Source organism: Aedes albopictus, chromosome 3, assembly GCF_035046485.1.
Source record: "Aedes albopictus strain Foshan chromosome 3, AalbF5, whole genome shotgun sequence".
Taxonomy (NCBI): Eukaryota; Metazoa; Arthropoda; class Insecta; order Diptera; family Culicidae; genus Aedes; species Aedes albopictus.
The window spans coordinates 196,923,248-196,941,614 of record NC_085138.1 but is presented as its reverse complement, the minus strand read 5'-3'; the positions used below and the strand labels follow the sequence as shown (position 1 = coordinate 196,941,614).

Here is an 18,367-nt window from a genome sequence, read left to right as displayed (position 1 = left end):
CAATCGCGAGGTCTGATCAGAGAGTGTCTTGAATTGATTTAGTAGGAATAGTCAAGGTAATTTGGCCCAAACATATAAAGTCTTCTAATTTCTGCAAATTCATCTTGAAGCTCTAACACCGGCCTGATATTGAAGCGTTAGAAGTGTTAGAACGAAGTTCACATTAAATGAGATAAATAATTTTCTAAAACATTGGCCAAAGCACCCCGACGAGCGCAACCCAAAAACACCACATAATTCCTTCCTCCTACGTTCCCACTGGAACTTGGCCTGCCTCTCTTCAACTTAGTGTTAAGTCTATGGTTTTAACTTTGTTTTCTGCATCTTTCGTTGACATTTCCTTAGGGTGGCCAAATTACCCCGATTTACCCTATGTATTCAAATTATCAATCCTGCCAGCATTGACAACATCAAGCGGCACAAATGGCACAAATGTCCCAAATGGAGGATAACGTGCCTCTGGAGCCGGCCTTCTGATACTAATTTTACTAGAATCGCTCTAACAATATTGTATGGGTCGTCACGTTATGCAACGCCTCACCCACCCTCCCCCTAGAAGCGTGACATAATCTGTGCATGCCCCCTTAGACGTGATGAAGAAATACTAACAGTATAATCCAAAAATTGAAACTAATTTTCTCATCTAACCAATGTAAAAGCGTAATTAATACATTTGCTACCTCTGCTGCACGCTCCCCGGCAAACATCATTACTTTACGTTGCACTGTTGCACGTTGTTATCCATTCGCTGCGTATTAAGCTGCCGTTTTTTGTCCGAGATAAGTAGTTTAAAAAGCAACCATCTATCTGAATCACAAAAACGCGGGAAATTTGCATTTGAATTTGGCCGAGTTTTACCCCACTATGGCCGAGCCGAGTCTCAGGTTTAGTCCGTATGCCACGAATCATGGCTTATTCCAGTAGTGTTCACCTAATATAGTGCATATGGGGCACACTGCTCTTAAGCCTCATCCCACCGCACAATGGTATCGTATTGGATTGTGAGCTCGGGAGGTGGGTGTTGTACAAAATCTTCTCCAGTGTGTTGAGTGGAGAGGGGGATTCCAGTCAAGTCAGCCATCGCTATAGCTAAGCGCTCACTATCATTCCATCGTGGTCTCCCCAGTGGGGGCAAAACGACTCCCCCTGGTTGTCGGTGGTCGACCGGGGTGGCACCACTCCTCTCTCTCACTCTTTCTCACTAGCAGCAGACCTTGCACCACATATCCATCCACCATCGTGCGACTTCATACGATACGATACGGTTGTGGTGTACATGGATATAGCTCAGCTTGGCTCAGCTGCTGCCTTCTCATATAGCTTCTCAATAGCAGAATTCCTCTACAGTTGAAATATATACGCGTACAAATAGAAATTATACACATTTTTTGTGCTGCAAAAGGTTAGGGAAAAGAGAAAATTATCCGTTTCACATGTATTCATGTTATTTCCCTCCAGTATGAATGTCGGAACAGTAGTAGGAAAAGTTATGTACAGAAAAAGATCATCGCAGACAAAGAGCATGGGATACATAACCAAAGCAGCACCAGTGAACATGATACTTTTACTTTGTACTTGAAACCAGTTGGAAATGGAATGAAAAAGGTCCGCACACAAACACACATGCGAGCGCGCGTACGCCTTCGCTTGCATGATTTTCACGCTGCTTGGCGGCACTGGCCTCCGCTGCCACTCACACAGCCACGCACGCAACGTGGTATTGGTGGTATCCGTTCCCCTCTGCACTCGCTGGTAGTAGTGCAACCGGCGCGCATGCCATTCAAAATAAAAATCGTAAAAAAGATCAACGCCCCTTTTTTACGATGATTGGTGTTCTCTTGGCTAATCAGAAGCGACCAGAGAACGCGCGCCTTGCTCTTTGTAACGACGAGAGGGATTATGTATTGAAAATCAAATAAGATATCAGTAGCTTTACAAAATCCATACGCGATAGATGATATACGCTGCTGCTGAGACGTGTCAAAATAAATATGCGCTATTAGAGGTTTCGCGCGACGAGGAGTACGGCGATTTTTTTGTTGTTTTTGTTGTTGTTGCTGTTGGTTTGCACAACTGTTGCGGGTGAAAGAGGTTGTTTGCTGCTCTGGGCGAGTGCGGGTCTCGAGCCGTCGTCCGTTGTTGTTGGGCCATATTCGTTGCGAATGACTGACTACTTGCCGTCGCATTTCGGTGTCGCGCAGCAGCAATTTGCGTTTGCCGTCGTTCTCGTGTGCACAGTGCCGCGCGGTGGATTGGAAGAGTTCGCGCGCGCTTTCCGGACTAACCGTGGCGGATGGATTGTAACGGGTTGCTAAAGTGGCGGTGATAAAAGATCTGCGAAGATTAGTGCGAAATGATTTGCTGATAATTGTGCAAAAAGTTTCAAGCAACCAAGGAAGAATTGCGCAATTAGTGATGTGAAAATATACGTCCCGGTGGATTAAAATACTCCTCACAACGGGCAAACAGAAGAAAATTAAATCAGCGAAATTAAAGTGTTACTCAAGCTGATACAGAGGGTCAACGGTAGTGAACGGAAATATGCCTATAGTGTTATACCTCAAGTGTACGTTCGGAAGTGATAGATAAGAGAGGTGTTGGCTAAAAATACGTTACACACCCGAAGTGAAAACATCCACCGCCACCATTGGTTCAAAATTGCACCCAACACGAACAATCTGGCGGTGGTTAGACAACCATCCATGGCCGTTGGGCCGCCGACGGGAGGATCAGGAAATCCTCCGCAAGTACCAGTCCAGCCGCACCCGATTCTAGCACCTAGTCCGCTGTTTGCCTTACCGACATTGAACTTTACGGCGTCGCAGGTTGCGACCGTTTGCGAAACGCTGGAGGAATCCGGGGATATCGAACGGCTGGCGCGGTTTCTATGGAGCCTACCGGTGGCGCACCCGAACATCTCGGAACTGGACCGTTCCGAGGCGGTGCTGCGGGCCCGGGCCATAGTTGCATATCACACGGGACACTTTAGGTGGGTGCAAAAGTTTGTTTATTGATTGTGATGTTTTGGGGAGCTTTGTTGGAGTGTCTCAATCGAGTGTGAAAAATTCATCATCGTCAGTCGGGGTGACATTTGCGCCTGGGGGATGATTGGGTATATCAAAAAACTAACAATAACCAAACTGAATATTAGAAATGAATAGGATATGGAATATAAAACATGTGTTTGGTGGTAAAAAACGTCCGTTTCAGTTATTTTTCTATTCGAAAAAAGTTATGTTAACTGTATTACATATTTGGATTACCTAGCAAAATCGTTTTTATTGAATGTCATGTAAGAACCAAGTACCATTCATTGGATCTCTGTGCAATTTCGATTGTTCTGGTCAATCACGGAGTAGCAACTACGATGTGTACACTGAAATAAATTTTGTTGTGGAAACTACCGATTCCATAGTAAAATTACTAACCGTACCTATGATTCTCAACCGACAACATTTTCCAGTTAATTCCACTTAAACACCGTCAACTTAACTAGCAGTGCAGTTAACATTACCAAAATTAATGTTAATTTAACAAATGAGCATTGCATTTTTAACCATACTGTGTTGTAAAATGCGTGTCCTGGAAAAATTAACAATGTTTTGTTGTTGAGACGACTATGCTTTCAGTTGAATTTACTACAATGCATTGTAATTTCAAGCATATTTCAGCTACCTTAACAGATTTTGTTGTCGGTTGAGAATCATAGGTACGGTTAGTAATTTTACTATGGAATCGGTAGTTTCCACAACAAAATTTATTTCAGTGTACGGTTATCTTTGCTTTGCTTTGTAAGAACCAACATGTAATTAGTTGCTGGCTTCAGGACATATTGAAGAGGTGTTTTCAAAAGTTATGTGAGATCTTGGATTTGTAAGCTATTCTGCACGGTTTTTTTTAGCTATTGTGCAAGCAAATCAAGCATTTTGGGGATGCCTTTAAATCAGACTAAAATAATAAAATAAGAAGACCCTACAAATGTTACCAGGAATAACATTGAGCATTTTATGCATAGTTCTGTGCAAATTTATTGTAATTACCAAAAATACACACAGTTTTCTTGGCAAATTTTGAAACTTTATACTACAAGGTTGCCTGTACAAGTCTTGTCACTACCTAAGGAACACTGTTTCGTTTCTACACATTAACGAAACGACCGTCGAATATCGAATAATGAAAACGGAGCCAAAACCATTTTTAGTGTTTATGGACACACTGTTTACATGCATTCCTTATGAGATAAGCCATAACTGGTGAAATAATGAAAATGATTAAATTTTAAAATTTGAGCAAATGTTAAGTGCAATCAGGCTGAGCTTTTATTTACCAAATTTTCCAAATTGATTTGCATCGTTGAATATAGAAAATCAACTCTATGGCCAATTTACTTCTTACTACTTTTCTGTATTGATAACGCTAGTTGGAGCTCTAAATAGTGGATAGCGGATGTAATGCATTGGATGTTTTTCTGGAGCTATTTTAAACTGACTTAACACTTAATTGTTGTGTGTAAATAGTAAGACGTTCAATATTTTTGATTTGCAATCAATAATTTTTTTAACGATGAACTAGTTTGTTTGAATTTCAGTATTTGGACCAATGCAATGTCAATAAGTAATCGTTACACTTATTGGCGTCACAATGCTAGGCTGCGATGCGATCTTACGTCCAAGTATAAAAAGTACAATCGAGTTTGCATCTTGTCACTTCAACTTAAAAAAATAAAGAATCGATGTTGAGAAATCGGTCATGTTACTTTCGCCCTCATCAAACTCAATCTAGATACCTACAGTAGTCCTACATTTTATTCAGTTGGGGTTTCCATACCTCCTGGAACCTAACTTTCTCGGCTCTGTGGTGTCCGGGAACTTTTTTTTTTTTAATTTTTATTTCTGTGTATTTTAACTTATGCTATTTTTTTTTAATTTAGTATTTCTTTATTAGCTCCTCTGCGACAAATTTTATACAGCATAAGCTTTTGCGTTAGTCAGTAGAGGAGTGGAGTTTTTTATTTAAAAAAAAACTTTTTCAAAATTTACACATATCACGCAATTCTACACCAGGATTTTGAACTTCATTATTCATTTTTTTCTAATAGCACATCATATTCTGAGAAGCGTTTCAAGAAGCTGTCAAATTTCTTAGCAATTGAAAATGTTTTCGAAGGTTTACGCTACGTTCTTTTTTTTAATGTGTTTGAAGTAGAAAAGCGATAGATATATTTTCAAAAGATTCAAATGAGTTCAACTATGATGTTTTGATATACTGTTTCGCGTGCATTGTGGAAGCAAAACCAAGGATTTCACGCAAAGCGTAATACGTGGAATGTGTCGATTGACTTTAGTTTTCCAATTAAAAATCTGAAAAATGAAATTTTGATATGTTTTGTTTGTTTTGAGATGATTATGACCGTCTGTAAAAATTACCTCTGCTGGAGCACGGGCAGTGCTACCGTTATTACACAAATGTTATATTAGATCTGGTTTTCTTGTGCAAATTTGAGCTCTATTGGTTAATCTTTCGCGAAGTTAGAATCGTTCTGGTAAAACACTAATTTTTAGACAACTAATTTTCGAACCGTCATATCTTGGAAACCAGTGAACCGAATTGAATGAAATTTTGAACGTTTACCAACAATATATTGATACTTGATACGACGTTATGTAATATTTTCTCAAGATGAATAAAGTTATACCGGTTTGACATTTTCACGCATATAGAGGAGAGTAAGTTAAATTTTCAATACCACACAGAAGTTATTAAATGTGTTCTTCGTTAATCCAAATAGGCTCAAGATTAACCAATCGAACTCAAATTTGTACCAATGATGCACATACAATAAGAAAACAAACAGTTAAAATTTGAGATTTTTTATATGTACTCTTTGAAAAGCTACAGCTTGTTGAACTTTTTTGTGGGAGAAGAAAAAACTGCCTATCCCAAACATTTTGGCCACGCCTTGTACATTTCTTGCATCGGAATTTTTGCTAACAAAATTGATGCACTGTCAACAATGTCATGGTCAAAACATGTATTGGGACTAATCATGATTTTAGGCCTTAAGACAAAGCACCCCTCGGTGTTCCGATTGTACTGTTGAAAGTGCTATTTCAATAATAATGAAATTGTGCTGTATAATCAATACATAAACAATTAATTTCTGTGAAATTTTCATACAGTTGGGCAGAGGCATACGATAACTACAGGGGATAGACAAAATGATCGGGATAGGCAAAATTTTCACTTTTTAAAAAATGTCCAATTAGTTGTAACTTTTCGAAAAGTGCATCAAATATTCTCAAATTTTTACTGTAAGTTGATCAACTAGTTGTGTATCAGTGGACAAAATTTGGATTTTCTTCCTAGCTCATGCAAAATCAATACTTCATCATTTTTCTTACTTTTTAATTGATTTTTGTAACTTTTTCTACATATAAACACAGCCACCACGAATACGAATCGACCCATGCAAGACTCATGTTGATCGGTCCACCCGTTCTTGAGTTTTGTTGCCTCAAAGGAACATCAAACTCATTTTTATATATAAAGATAGAAGCCATCAAATACTTCTCCAACATCTTCTTAGAAAATGTTAAGCTTGTTACTTGGTACAAATTTCCTAAATGAAGAAGAACGTGCCTTTGAAGCAGATCTACTGACACATGGTAAATCATAGTTTAATAATAACGTTAACCAGAAATCATGAAATTCATTCACAAAAAAAACTCTTATTTTAACTAGAAGAGTATGACAGTATGAATTCCGTAGGAAATTCTTTCAATGATTTTCTACAGAATTTATCACAAAGCTATTTGCCGAGAAATACAGTTCGAATATAATCGAGGAATCACGTAGTTTGTCTACTGCCAGGAATAACTAAGGAAATTTCTTTTAGCTGGAAACCCCTTGAATCCTAGTGGTAATCAACGAATTCTTGTCGATGGCATTTTGTATGTTGTCCAACTTTGAAAAGGATTTTCTGACTCAGACTACGGAGAAAATAGTGACATCATTTTAGAGATTATATCCAGATTTTTTTTGTAGTAGTTAGGATTTTTTTGCGAAAATATCTTGTTGAGCTTTGCGACAAGTTTCAATTAATGTTTTCATTCTAACTTTTTAAAATAATTTCTTTATAAGCTTGTGATGGACTACCTGAAATTATTGCTTTGCAGGAGTATTCTAGAAATTTTAGAATAAGTTCATAGAAAAGTTTTCTGCAATCACCAAATTATCATACTTACAATTTCGCATACGGTTTGGACTCGATTATCCGGAGTCGGGTTCTGATGCTTTTCAAACATATATCTGGGGAACGGAATGCTTTATAAAGCTGACATTTTGTCATTTTGTCAAACCAACTTTGATTAGTAATCTTTCAAAATTTCAGCATTCCGTTTGCGAAAAAATTATTTGTGAAAGGGTCAAAACCCGACTCCGGATAATCGAGTCCGACCTGTGGTGGCATTTTATTTTTTTTTGCATAATTACTTAAAGCATTATAAATTCAGTCGTCTCGGAAAAGTTTCTGGTGAATTTTTTACGGAGTTATTACTTGATGACGAAATACTGGGAGGAATTCTTAAAGTGTTTTCTGTGTAACGATTTGTAGAATTACTGGATTGATGGACATTTATAGATGTCTAGAGATGAGTGTAGACTTTTATTTTTTTAGAAAAATGTTATTTTTGCCTTTTTTTCAAGAATTTGCAATGTATTTCTGATTTAGCTGAAATCATTGCTACTAAACAATCGATTGCTAATAGGACTTCCCGTGAATTCTCTGTTTAAACATTTTTGTGGAGTTCACTAGTTATACGATTTTAAACGCTGTATTCGGTTTTAGAAGAGCAAAATTAAGCGGAGAAGGAAATTTTCCTTTCCAAGCGATGCTTAGTTGTATACTGATCAATTTTGCCCCAAAGTGGCATTTCTAATTTTTCGATTTTTGGAGTTATTTAATTTAAATTTTAAATTTGTTGAACTGAATTCTAACACTTGGTTCCATGGAGAACCACTGGGTACTGGTTTTACAGAAATTCTTTTGGCAATATTTGAATTGCCACTGATGTTATGCGCAAAAGTTGTTTTAAAGTGATCAATTTGACCCCGGATTACGGTACATAAATTCCTTACACTTCATGACAATAAAACGGAAGCTAAATTGCAAGTTGAAAATCAAAAGACAGGATTCTCTAGATTTTTTATGAAATCTTTCAATATATTTTTAAAATAATTCATTGGGATTAATTGGGAATTCCAACACAAATATTTTAAAGTATAGGTTTACGCTTAAAGACATCCAGAATTAGAAGCAAATATCAATCATATGTTACTTGTAAGTTTCTTTTGATGTTAATGTCAAAATATTGCAAACTGTCACAGTATCACAATGATTTTACATGCTCCACAAATATATAAAGAAAAGTCGGGAAATTTCAAAATCAATGCGGGATAGTAAGCACAGTGCCTTACCGATTTTGGCAAAAAAAATTATCGATTTTGGCAACATAATTTTTTGCCAAAAAAATACAGATAAATCGTCCTAAATACACATTTTTAGCCTCAATTTGTAAAAAAAAGAAAAAAATCATTAACTTATCGATAATCACATTTTTTTTTACAAATCATGACGTAGTTTATGAATGTCATCTAAGGGAATCATTTAACAACTTGTGAAAAATCCATACTTATAATATAAGCCAAAATAACCCATAAAAGTTGAAAATAAACCACACAGTTTTTTTTACCGATTTTGACAACACCCCATTTTGGCAACATAAAATCCATCTCGTGTTGCCAAAATTGGTAAGAAACTGTAGTATTTATCTAATCCAAGAAGATTGGTAACTAAAATAGGTTATCAATAGGAAGGAACTTTGACAGCTTTATCATCAGAGATAGACCTAAAGAACTAAACCCACATTAAATCGATATGGGGCTCTTTAGTTCAACCTGTTTGTCTGCACTTTTATTTATAGATTTAATTGCTCTTTGCAAGAGCAAACTTATGTGTCTCTGATAGATTTTGGGCCGCTGAATCCGAATCCGGGCTCATATTTGCTCCAGCACGTCTCAATTTTGAGCTACACCTCAATTTATAGTGCAACATATGTGATTTTGGGGTTTTGACTGCAAGCCATTCAGCGTGGAAATATTTTTTTAAAGCAATCAAAAGGCAAATTGGTCAATTAACATCTAAATTAACGACTCATGCAAATTATTTCATTTTACAACATCGAATTTGATAGATTTAAGAGATTTCAGACCTGGTCACTATTTAGTGACTTGCTCACTATTTTCGTGTAAGTCACTTTTTTCAAGACTTTTCAACTAAAGTCACTTTTTTCTGTTAAAATGTCACTATTTTCAACTATTTTCATCGTCCTGAAAGCTTGTCAGTAAATAGTGTCTAAAGGTTTGTGTTACTGGAGACAATAAAATGTCTAGCCCATAAAGGTGTGTTCGCAAATTAATTCATAGAGTAACTTTTAGTGTTGTTTTTTTATATAATATGAATCATATTATGATTCATGTGACTACACTTCAAACAGGAGTTTGTAGTGCTATTCTCGAAAATAACAAAATCTGATGTTTTTTTTTCTTTAAATTACTGGCAAAATTGCTTAGAAATCTTTAGAACTATTGATGCAGCTCTTGGCGGAGTTTACGGTAAAATGTTCAGTGAGCATGCTGAAAGCCTTGTTCTTCTTTGTGTATATGTAAGAACTTTTGTAAGAATCCCTTGCAAGATCTTTCATATGATAATGTGGCGCAGTTCGTGGAAGAAATTCTGATAGATTTCGTGATCCTGATCAAATTCTTTAAAAATATCTAACAAATACAATGGAGGTTTTCAAATCCCTTGAGAATATTTGGAATATATTTTTTACAATACTCCTCAAATATTTTCTGAAAAAATACCACAAAAAAGAATAACTCTGCATTCGAAAAATTTCTGTTGGTAAAAGTTTTTCAGTATGCTTTTGTAGTGCTTATATGTCCTGAATGATTGATAATAAAACTCCTTGAGATATCACCGAGATGATACTTCTCGAAAATCTGCAGAAACATATTTGATTTGTTTCAGGAGTACCGTAAAATAAACACTTTTTTATTCAAAGAAAAGCTAGAAAACTTTCTCCAGCACCTTTCCCAGAAAGGCATTTTTCCCAGAAAAATCGTTTCATGTTTACACATTTTCTAGTTCAAGTTTTCGAAGGATTTCGTTAGGAAATTTCACATTCGGAGCATCGCCATGCCCTCGGACACCGCCACGAAATATGAAAATTTTAATATTTATATTTCATTCTTGGCAGAATGTTCTCCAGGAATTTTAGCATATATCCCTCTAAGACGTTCCCTTGAAATCTGTCTACAAGTACGAAAAAAACACCCGGAAATTATATGCATAGAAAACTATTGAGAAAATAGTCCAATAATTTGAACAAAAAATATTGCAAATTGGCTGAATTTTTCGAAACCAATAAAGATGTTTTGTAGTAAATCAATAGATTTCTAATTGTTTATCAATAGTTCTGCTATTGAAATGAGTAGTTAGCAGATGGGTTAACCTTATAAAGTCACAACCATATTCTAAAAATCATTGCATCATATTCATCAAATTCCGTTTGTCCCGAGTTCGTCGAAAACCGATTGTGCTCTAAAGCAACCATGGGAAGTATAGGTTTAATGTTGATCAACACATCTATTGACGTTCATCAGCCTCATGCTCATCTGTGCTCATGTAGTTGTGCACACTCTGTGCTAGAAAATTGAATATACATGCAATTTTGTACAATTGTCAAATTAGTGAATGTTTTTTCTTGAAAATGTTTAATATGCGATACTCTAGGGTTTTCTGAATCAAATTCGTCCAACAATTTTAAATCACAAATCATTCATTTTTGTGCCAAAAGTCACTATTTAGTCACTTTTTTGCTATCTGTAAGTCACTATTTCGAGAAATTGGTCACAAAAATAACTATTCTGACCATCTGATGTTGCTACCAGCCCTGCAATTTATGTTAGGTACGATATTTCCCATACAAGCTACCCTTCAAAAGTTGGCTGCAAGTTTACTTACTAACATAAAATGCTTAAAACTATCAAATTTGATTTGGCAAAACGATATATTTGGCATGAGTCGTTAATATAGATGTTAATTGACCATATTAACATTGTGATTGCTTAAAATAAATATTTCCATGCTTAATGGTTGGCAGTCAAAAATGCCCAAAATCGCATATTTTGACCTAAAAATTGAGGTATAGCTCAAAATTGTGACGTGCTGGAGCAAATCTGAGCCCAGATTCGGATTCAGCGGCCCAAAATCTGTCAGAGACACATTAGTTTGCTCTTGAGACAACAAAATGTTGCGCAGTGTTATCATTATTCATCAAATTCATGCTAAATGCATATGAAAGCCTTGATATCAAGTTTTATGTGATTGGATGTTCTGAAATTCATTTCGGCGATCCCATAGAGGAGTTCATAGAAAGTACCACAAACAAAAAGTCCAACGTTTGTAAAATCCTTTTTGATTTAAGAGTATTCCGATTTATTATTGTTCCAGGTGCATTTTGTAAATTATGGTGAACAACTGCTTTTTTATCAAAAGGGCATGCCACAATTTAAAGTGTTCAACACCTGCGATTGTGATAAGAATTACAGTTATTCAATATATGGTAAATTTTCTTTGGCTGTGATTGCGTTATGATATTGGTATTCAGTGTGGTAACAAAATGTAATACATAAATATCTTTGAATTTTTTTATCTGTATTAACGAGATTTTTAGCTCTAGGCTAGACTTATCTCGGGTCCCACGCTTTACTTTCCTTCCGAAGGAAGAACTCACATTTTGCCAGTTTGTCGGGAGTGGGATTCGATCCCAGGTCCTCGGCGTGATAGTCAAGTGCACTAACCATCACACCAGGTCCGCTCCTCAACATTAAAAATTGACCGCAGATGGCTAATTGAAACTTCTTACAAAATCTAAGTAAAATTAGGATATTATTTTTGTGTAATTTTCTTGCTTTACGTTCATATCGAATTGACGTAGGTAACCCTAGCATCTAGATTTGTAGGGCAATGGTTTCGTCACTTGAATGTTTGACGTAGAGCGTTGTGTAAAAGTCTTACATTTTATTGACCAATCTGTCTCGAAAGCATGGTGTTTACAATAATGCCATCCACTAATTAGATGGACTAATCAACTGAAAAGACGCAATACAGATTATGCATTTGTGAAGCTTGTTACACCCGATTTGTATATTTCTAACGCCAATATTCACCGGGGGAAATCCCCTCGAACAATCCCACGCCAGATGGAAGCCCCTCTGGGGTTGGCTCAAATCAGCAAACCATCACACTGACTGCTGCCTGCCAAGCAGCGTGAGATATTCGTTTCGAAATTATCAATATAACACAATTATTCTTGCTCCAATTGTAAGAAAAATCATCAAATCATAAGAGATAAATGGACCAGCCAGCAGCCAGCTGCCGAGCTCACGAGGAGAGGAGCGCGCTCTCTAATGACTGTCATTGCCTCCTGGCCTGCCTGCCTGCCTCTGCCTTGGGGCCTAGCGCTTCTGGTGGTGGTGGTGCTGCTGCTGGTAGTGAGAGAAGCTCATCACCAATTTGGGGGCTGCGTAGTGGAGCAATACCGAGAAAATATACGAAAAACTCCAGCCGAACGAAACGTGTGGACCAATCGACCGCCCGGACGGGTAAACGGTTCCAAACGAGGCTCGTTAGAGCCACACGTGTGCAGAGAGCATCCAGACCAGAGGCGACCAGTGTAAAATCAATAAATTACCTTTGGCGCGGACAAAAAAATGTGCGATTAGCGTTTCGAACTGGTCCATTTGCGGTTTTGTGGGATCTGTGATGGGCGCATAACTGCGATTCGGTATGGAGGAAGGTGTGGTGCTAGAAGCATTTGGAAATGTCTAAGGACTAAATCGGTCATTATGAGTATTCAAAAAAAAAAAACAATATGGGATATTAGAATTAAACCGCTGCGTTAAATGTTTTCCTGCGTAAATGACGAGAACACCAAGACAACCAATTTCCAATATTTTTTTAATCTCTTTCAAATTGATTTTTGAATAAACTTGTAGATCATTCAGTTTTCTCAATGTCACGCAAAATACGAGTTTTTTATTTTTTTTTTGAAGATTTCATTTATTTTTTCTTTTTTTTTACGAAAAAAAAACTTAGGGCCCAGAAACTTTGTAAACGCATGCATTCGTTTAGCATTCTTTTGTTGATATTTTTGTTTTCTAAATATGCCCTGAACAAACTATTCATTGAACTATTAATTAGTATGGTACTTTTCACCAAAAACTTTCGAAACATCACTTAAATCATGATTTTTTCACGTAGAATTGATGTTGAGGACCATTTTTAGGCAGTTTTCACTCAAAAATATATACTTAGCATCTTATTGAGGGACGTAGGATAAGATCATAATCAAATGTTTGACTTAACTTGAAATTATTATAAGGAAAAAAAAAGTTATGACTACTTCATTTATTTAAGGATTTTTCAGTGAGTCTGACGGTTTTTCATATGCATCCCATCCAATACTTTATTTGGTTACTTCTTATCAAAACATTTTATATTCAAATCATTTATAGGGATTTCGAATCTATCTATATATATAAAAATGCATACGTGGGACCGCGTGCATAATGGCATACGTGGGACCGCGCATAACTTGCGAACGGATGGTCCGATTTGGGTGGTATAAGTTTTGTTCTGTTAGTTTTTACCCCAAGGCAAAAAACACGGGAAAATTGTGTTTTTGAAAATCGGGTTTTCATACATTTGAAACAGGGAAATGGGCTTAGCTAGGTACTTGAAACGTCAAAAAACGCAGTAGGTAAGACAAAGTTTGCCGGGGACAGCTGGTGAACTATAATTACCATCTCGAATTTTGAAACGACGTTGAAGTTTTGGATAATTTGTTGATATATTAGAAAAATAATCTATTCGTTATAATGATCTTCCGTGTTAATAATTAAAAGTTAGGTCTACAGTATTTCATAGCCCATTACTTAAATCAAAATGGCTCAAAATTCCATTATATTTTGTTCTTTGAATCTTGAGATTTATCAGCTCAAAATTGGCTATCGGATTGTTATACCCTTTTTCTAACTTCGTGTAGAATAGCCCGATCAAATTTGGACCATTGATATTTGATGCATTTTTCGAAAAGTTACGGCTAGTTGACCATTTTTTGAAAAGTGAAAATTTTGCCTTTTCCGATCATTTTTAAATTATTAAATTATTTCTTGTAAAATATGTAATTATTTGTTAAAAATCAGCTTACTTTAGAAAGCGCAAAGCAGCGTGTTCAATAATCGTTCTAATACAGGTAAATCTGTAATATGAGGCAGCTATATTATCGCACAATTAAAAATTAGAAATCAGCAATAAACTTGACCAAATTCGCCTAACTTTGTATAGGCGAAGCAATAAAAATTCAGGTACGGTAAAAGGTACGAAACTGATTACACTCATTCGAAAAATTCAGGTTTTTATCAAATTACTCGAAGTTCTATGGAAATTTTTTAATAGTTTTTCGTGCAGATGAAGAAAAGAAGGAACATCTCTCTATTTTTAAAGACTTTGATAGTTTTCATCAACATTTTCGTAAAATATTGGCTATTGCTAATTTTTGCCGTTTCAGTGCGCGTTAAAATTTTAGTCGTAATATCATCGGGATCATAGAAAAGGCCTAGTAGAATAAGCTTGGCAAGTGAAATACGGAAATTTAAATCGGTAAATAAAAATTGAACCATATTGTTGGAAAAATGGCATATATTCTCCAAGGAGTTGAGTATTTTTGATTCTATAATATTTGATAAATGCGTTGGTTTTTGGAATATTTTAACCCTTTGGAGCAGGAGGGATCATATGTGACCCGGCGATGAGGCCATGTATCGTGTTCGACTCCAGTGGCAGCAGTGGCGAAACATTCCGGCTTCATATGGTTAAATCAGAAAAAAATGACTACTGGGAACAGGAAGATTGTTTGCTGAAAATTTCTATTTTTTTTTTTTGTCTCGAATATCATTTTTCCAGGTCCCATACATTATTTTTTCTTTTTTGAATGCGCTGTATTTTTCAATAGATATTGTGCTTATTTGGTATCAAACATCTTGCAAATTGTATTCTTTTGCTTATTTTGAAAATCGATGAAAAACATAAATTCTAGAGAAAGTACTCAGAAGTATTTGATCATCCTTGACTACTTGACAAATTTTGTGGCTGGAAGTCATCTTTCTACAAAAAAAAAAGAAAATACCAAGGGTAAGGTTTTTGGTAAATTGAAATTTTTTTATGGCTAACATAGATCCGCAATGTATGTTTCCTGTTCGGACATGGATTAGACTTACCAATTTTTGAAACACCACGGGTTCAGTAATCAGCTCAAATTAGAAAGAAAATGTTTTTCAGTGGGGTTTCACAGTACATAGTAATTCTTACAGATTTAGTGTCTATCCGTATTGCCGTATTCCGTCTAACTAACTAACAATCTAACTTTCCTGGTCAAGTTCGCAGGGTTTAAATATACTAAAACACTTTCACTCACTCCAACACATCTACATGATTTACTCAAACACACTTACACAATCTTACTCAATCTTGTCGCATCACTCGCTTATAGCGATTCCCAAATCACCCCATTTCAAATATCCAACTCCTTGACACCTATGGGAGTGTCGGTGAGTCGCTGACCTCTTGTAAAGTAGGTGTCATATCATCACATCCTTTCCTATCCTCGTAACGGAGAAGATGGGCGTGGCCGGCAATGGAAGTTCTCATGTCATTTTTACTTCAACCTCTAGTTGGATAGCTGCTCCTTCCCAAATAGCATTCCATAAGCAATTAGAATAGGAGTTTAAAGTTTCAACTTTCAGTATGTAATCTACGAATTACCCCGTTACCACGCAACGCAATATTTTGGACAAAGACTGATTGCTTTTTATTAGCTGAACAACGTTGCTTGTGTATGACTAGGTTGACATTTCTAGATTACGCAGGTTTATCTAGGAAGACCGATAGGACGATTGAACGAGTTTGAATAATTTTCATAGACAACAACAGAAAAAGATCAGAAGTTCAGTTACATATTTTCGTGGGACTTTAACGGAAGTTGAAAATGTTTTGGCAGCCATCTTGGATTTGGCCAAGAAATTAATCAAATCGCGATTTTTGCTGTGTTCGCAACCACCGATTTCAAATCTGAATTTATCATTATAGGAAGCTGAGATACTAAGCTTTTCAAAACATTCAAATATTTAGGTATGCATTGACTGCAACAATGAAATATCGATGAACATGTGAGCGAACCTCCCATTTTACCATCTGATCGTGCGATCACGGGATCGACGGAATCGCGTGTATACGAATGGCGATTGTAACAAAATGTATGGAAGAATGGGAGTTTGGCTCACATTTTCATCGATATCTCATTGTTGAGGTCAATGCACACCTAAATATTTGAATGTTTTGAAAATCTTAGACTCTCGGCTTCCTAATGATGAGTTCAAAACTTAAATCGGTCGTTACGAACACAGCGAAAATCGCGATTTAATTATAACATTCAAAATGGCGGTCAAATCCAAAATGGCTGTCACAGCATTTTCAACTTCAAATGGAAGGTTTTTACTAGAAATGTGATATTTTTCACATGTTACAACATGAATTTTGAGATTTGTAGTCTAAAGTTCTGATGCACTGTTGAAGCGGGATTTCAAGGCGTTTGTCCTTAAGAGTGTTTTATTAGCAAGATTCTAAACTGTATCTTAATATTGAAACACGCAAACTGTTGCAATTTTTTTTTTTAATTTTCAAATACCCTGTATGGCGAAATAGGGAATCAATTGCTACACTTGGCCTATAACATATAATTCAAAATAACGAAACGTTCACGACTGTTTACAAACGTAACAAAGTAGAAAACGATTAGCGAAATCAAGAACACAATTTGACACAGGATATACTATATTTTGACATACGTTTAAGTGTTTTTTTTCTGTCCACAACATTATATCTCAAAAAGTGTTATCTGACACTTATGAGAAAGTTATATGAGAATGATGCAAGTGCTGTGGATGATCAACATCGGTTTATTCTAACAATATTGGTAGGGTTTAAGGCTATGGATCGCCAATCCGGAGACGGTGGGTTCGATTCCCGTTCCTGTCGGGAAAATTTCCTCGACTCCCTGGGCTTAGTGTATCATTGTAGTTGCCACATAATGTACAAATTCATGCAATGGCAGGCAAAGAAACCCCTTCAATTAATAACTTTTGTTGCGGCACAATCGGGAACACTGCCGATCTGTCTGCGAGACAACGGACAAGGAGAAACGTCAAATTAAAATGAAAATCTGAATGTCATCTTGAGAAGCAAGTTTGGAAACGCATCGATCATTGAATTAAAATCTATTTATCCTAAAATTCAATATCCTAATAATTAGTTAGTGCCTATTGAACGAGTGTGTGAATTAATTACTTGAACTTCAGGTTGGTACTTATAACATAATTTACTAGAAATTGGATTACAATAGTAATAACTTTAGCAGAGATATCGCTCGTCCACAAGGCCGTACAGCACCAGTGTTTGTTGAGAAACATAAGAGCGAACTTGAGCTTGAGCTTGAGCTTGATTGACCGCCCGTGGATGCTACTCCAGTATCGCCAGACCAGCTACACTCACACAAGGACCAATGAGATAACTGCCGGGGACTAGCAGGCATCTTCAGTGTGTGAGCGTTGGTGATCTTCTATTTTTAGGCGACAATGGCGCCTGCCACGTCAGGTTGCAGGTCAATGTGGGGAAGGGGTAAGGAACATAGGCGAAACTACTGGGGGTGCCGGGGGTGCCAGGCACCCCCTGGAATTTGAATGCATTGCTGTGAGATATGAGACGGTGAATGATGAATGGATGAACTAATGAATATTTATTTGTAGTGCACCCCCTGACAAAAAACCGTAGTTTCGCCCATGGTAAGGAAGTGATGATTGCAATCGTTTGTATCCACATCTGGCCGAATATACCTCTGCGCCAGCACAAACTCATGCGGATGTTGGAGTGTTGGTGGGAATGGGTTGGCAGAAGGTTCACACATTGGTTTGTGGATACCAGGGGAAGGTGATAGAATTGTGTGTTTTTATTATTTTGAAGATGTGCGGCACAGTTCGCTTGATTGCATAACTTGTAGGCGTTTTCTAATAGGATTGTGACACTGTGCTGTGAAAGTTTGGAAGGAAGGGAAACGGCTTTTTCAACCCGTTTCTGTTCTAGCGACGGCTATGAACATGTTTATATACATGAGTTGTATATGTAGAG

General features: G+C 36.6%; 1 protein-coding gene across 1 annotated transcript in view; it reads left to right on the top strand.

Annotated features, from left to right (window-relative positions):
* Positions 1 to 1,851: 1,851 nt before the first annotated feature.
* The window catches only part of LOC109427250 (homeobox protein SIX3), a 241,221-nt gene continuing 224,705 nt past the window's right edge, over positions 1,852 to 18,367 (top strand). Inside the window, exon 1 of the mRNA XM_019702777.3 lies at positions 1,852 to 2,989. Coding sequence (XP_019558322.3) covers positions 2,703 to 2,989 — 287 coding nt within the window. The 5' untranslated portion in view covers positions 1,852 to 2,702. The remainder of the gene's footprint in view (positions 2,990 to 18,367) is intronic.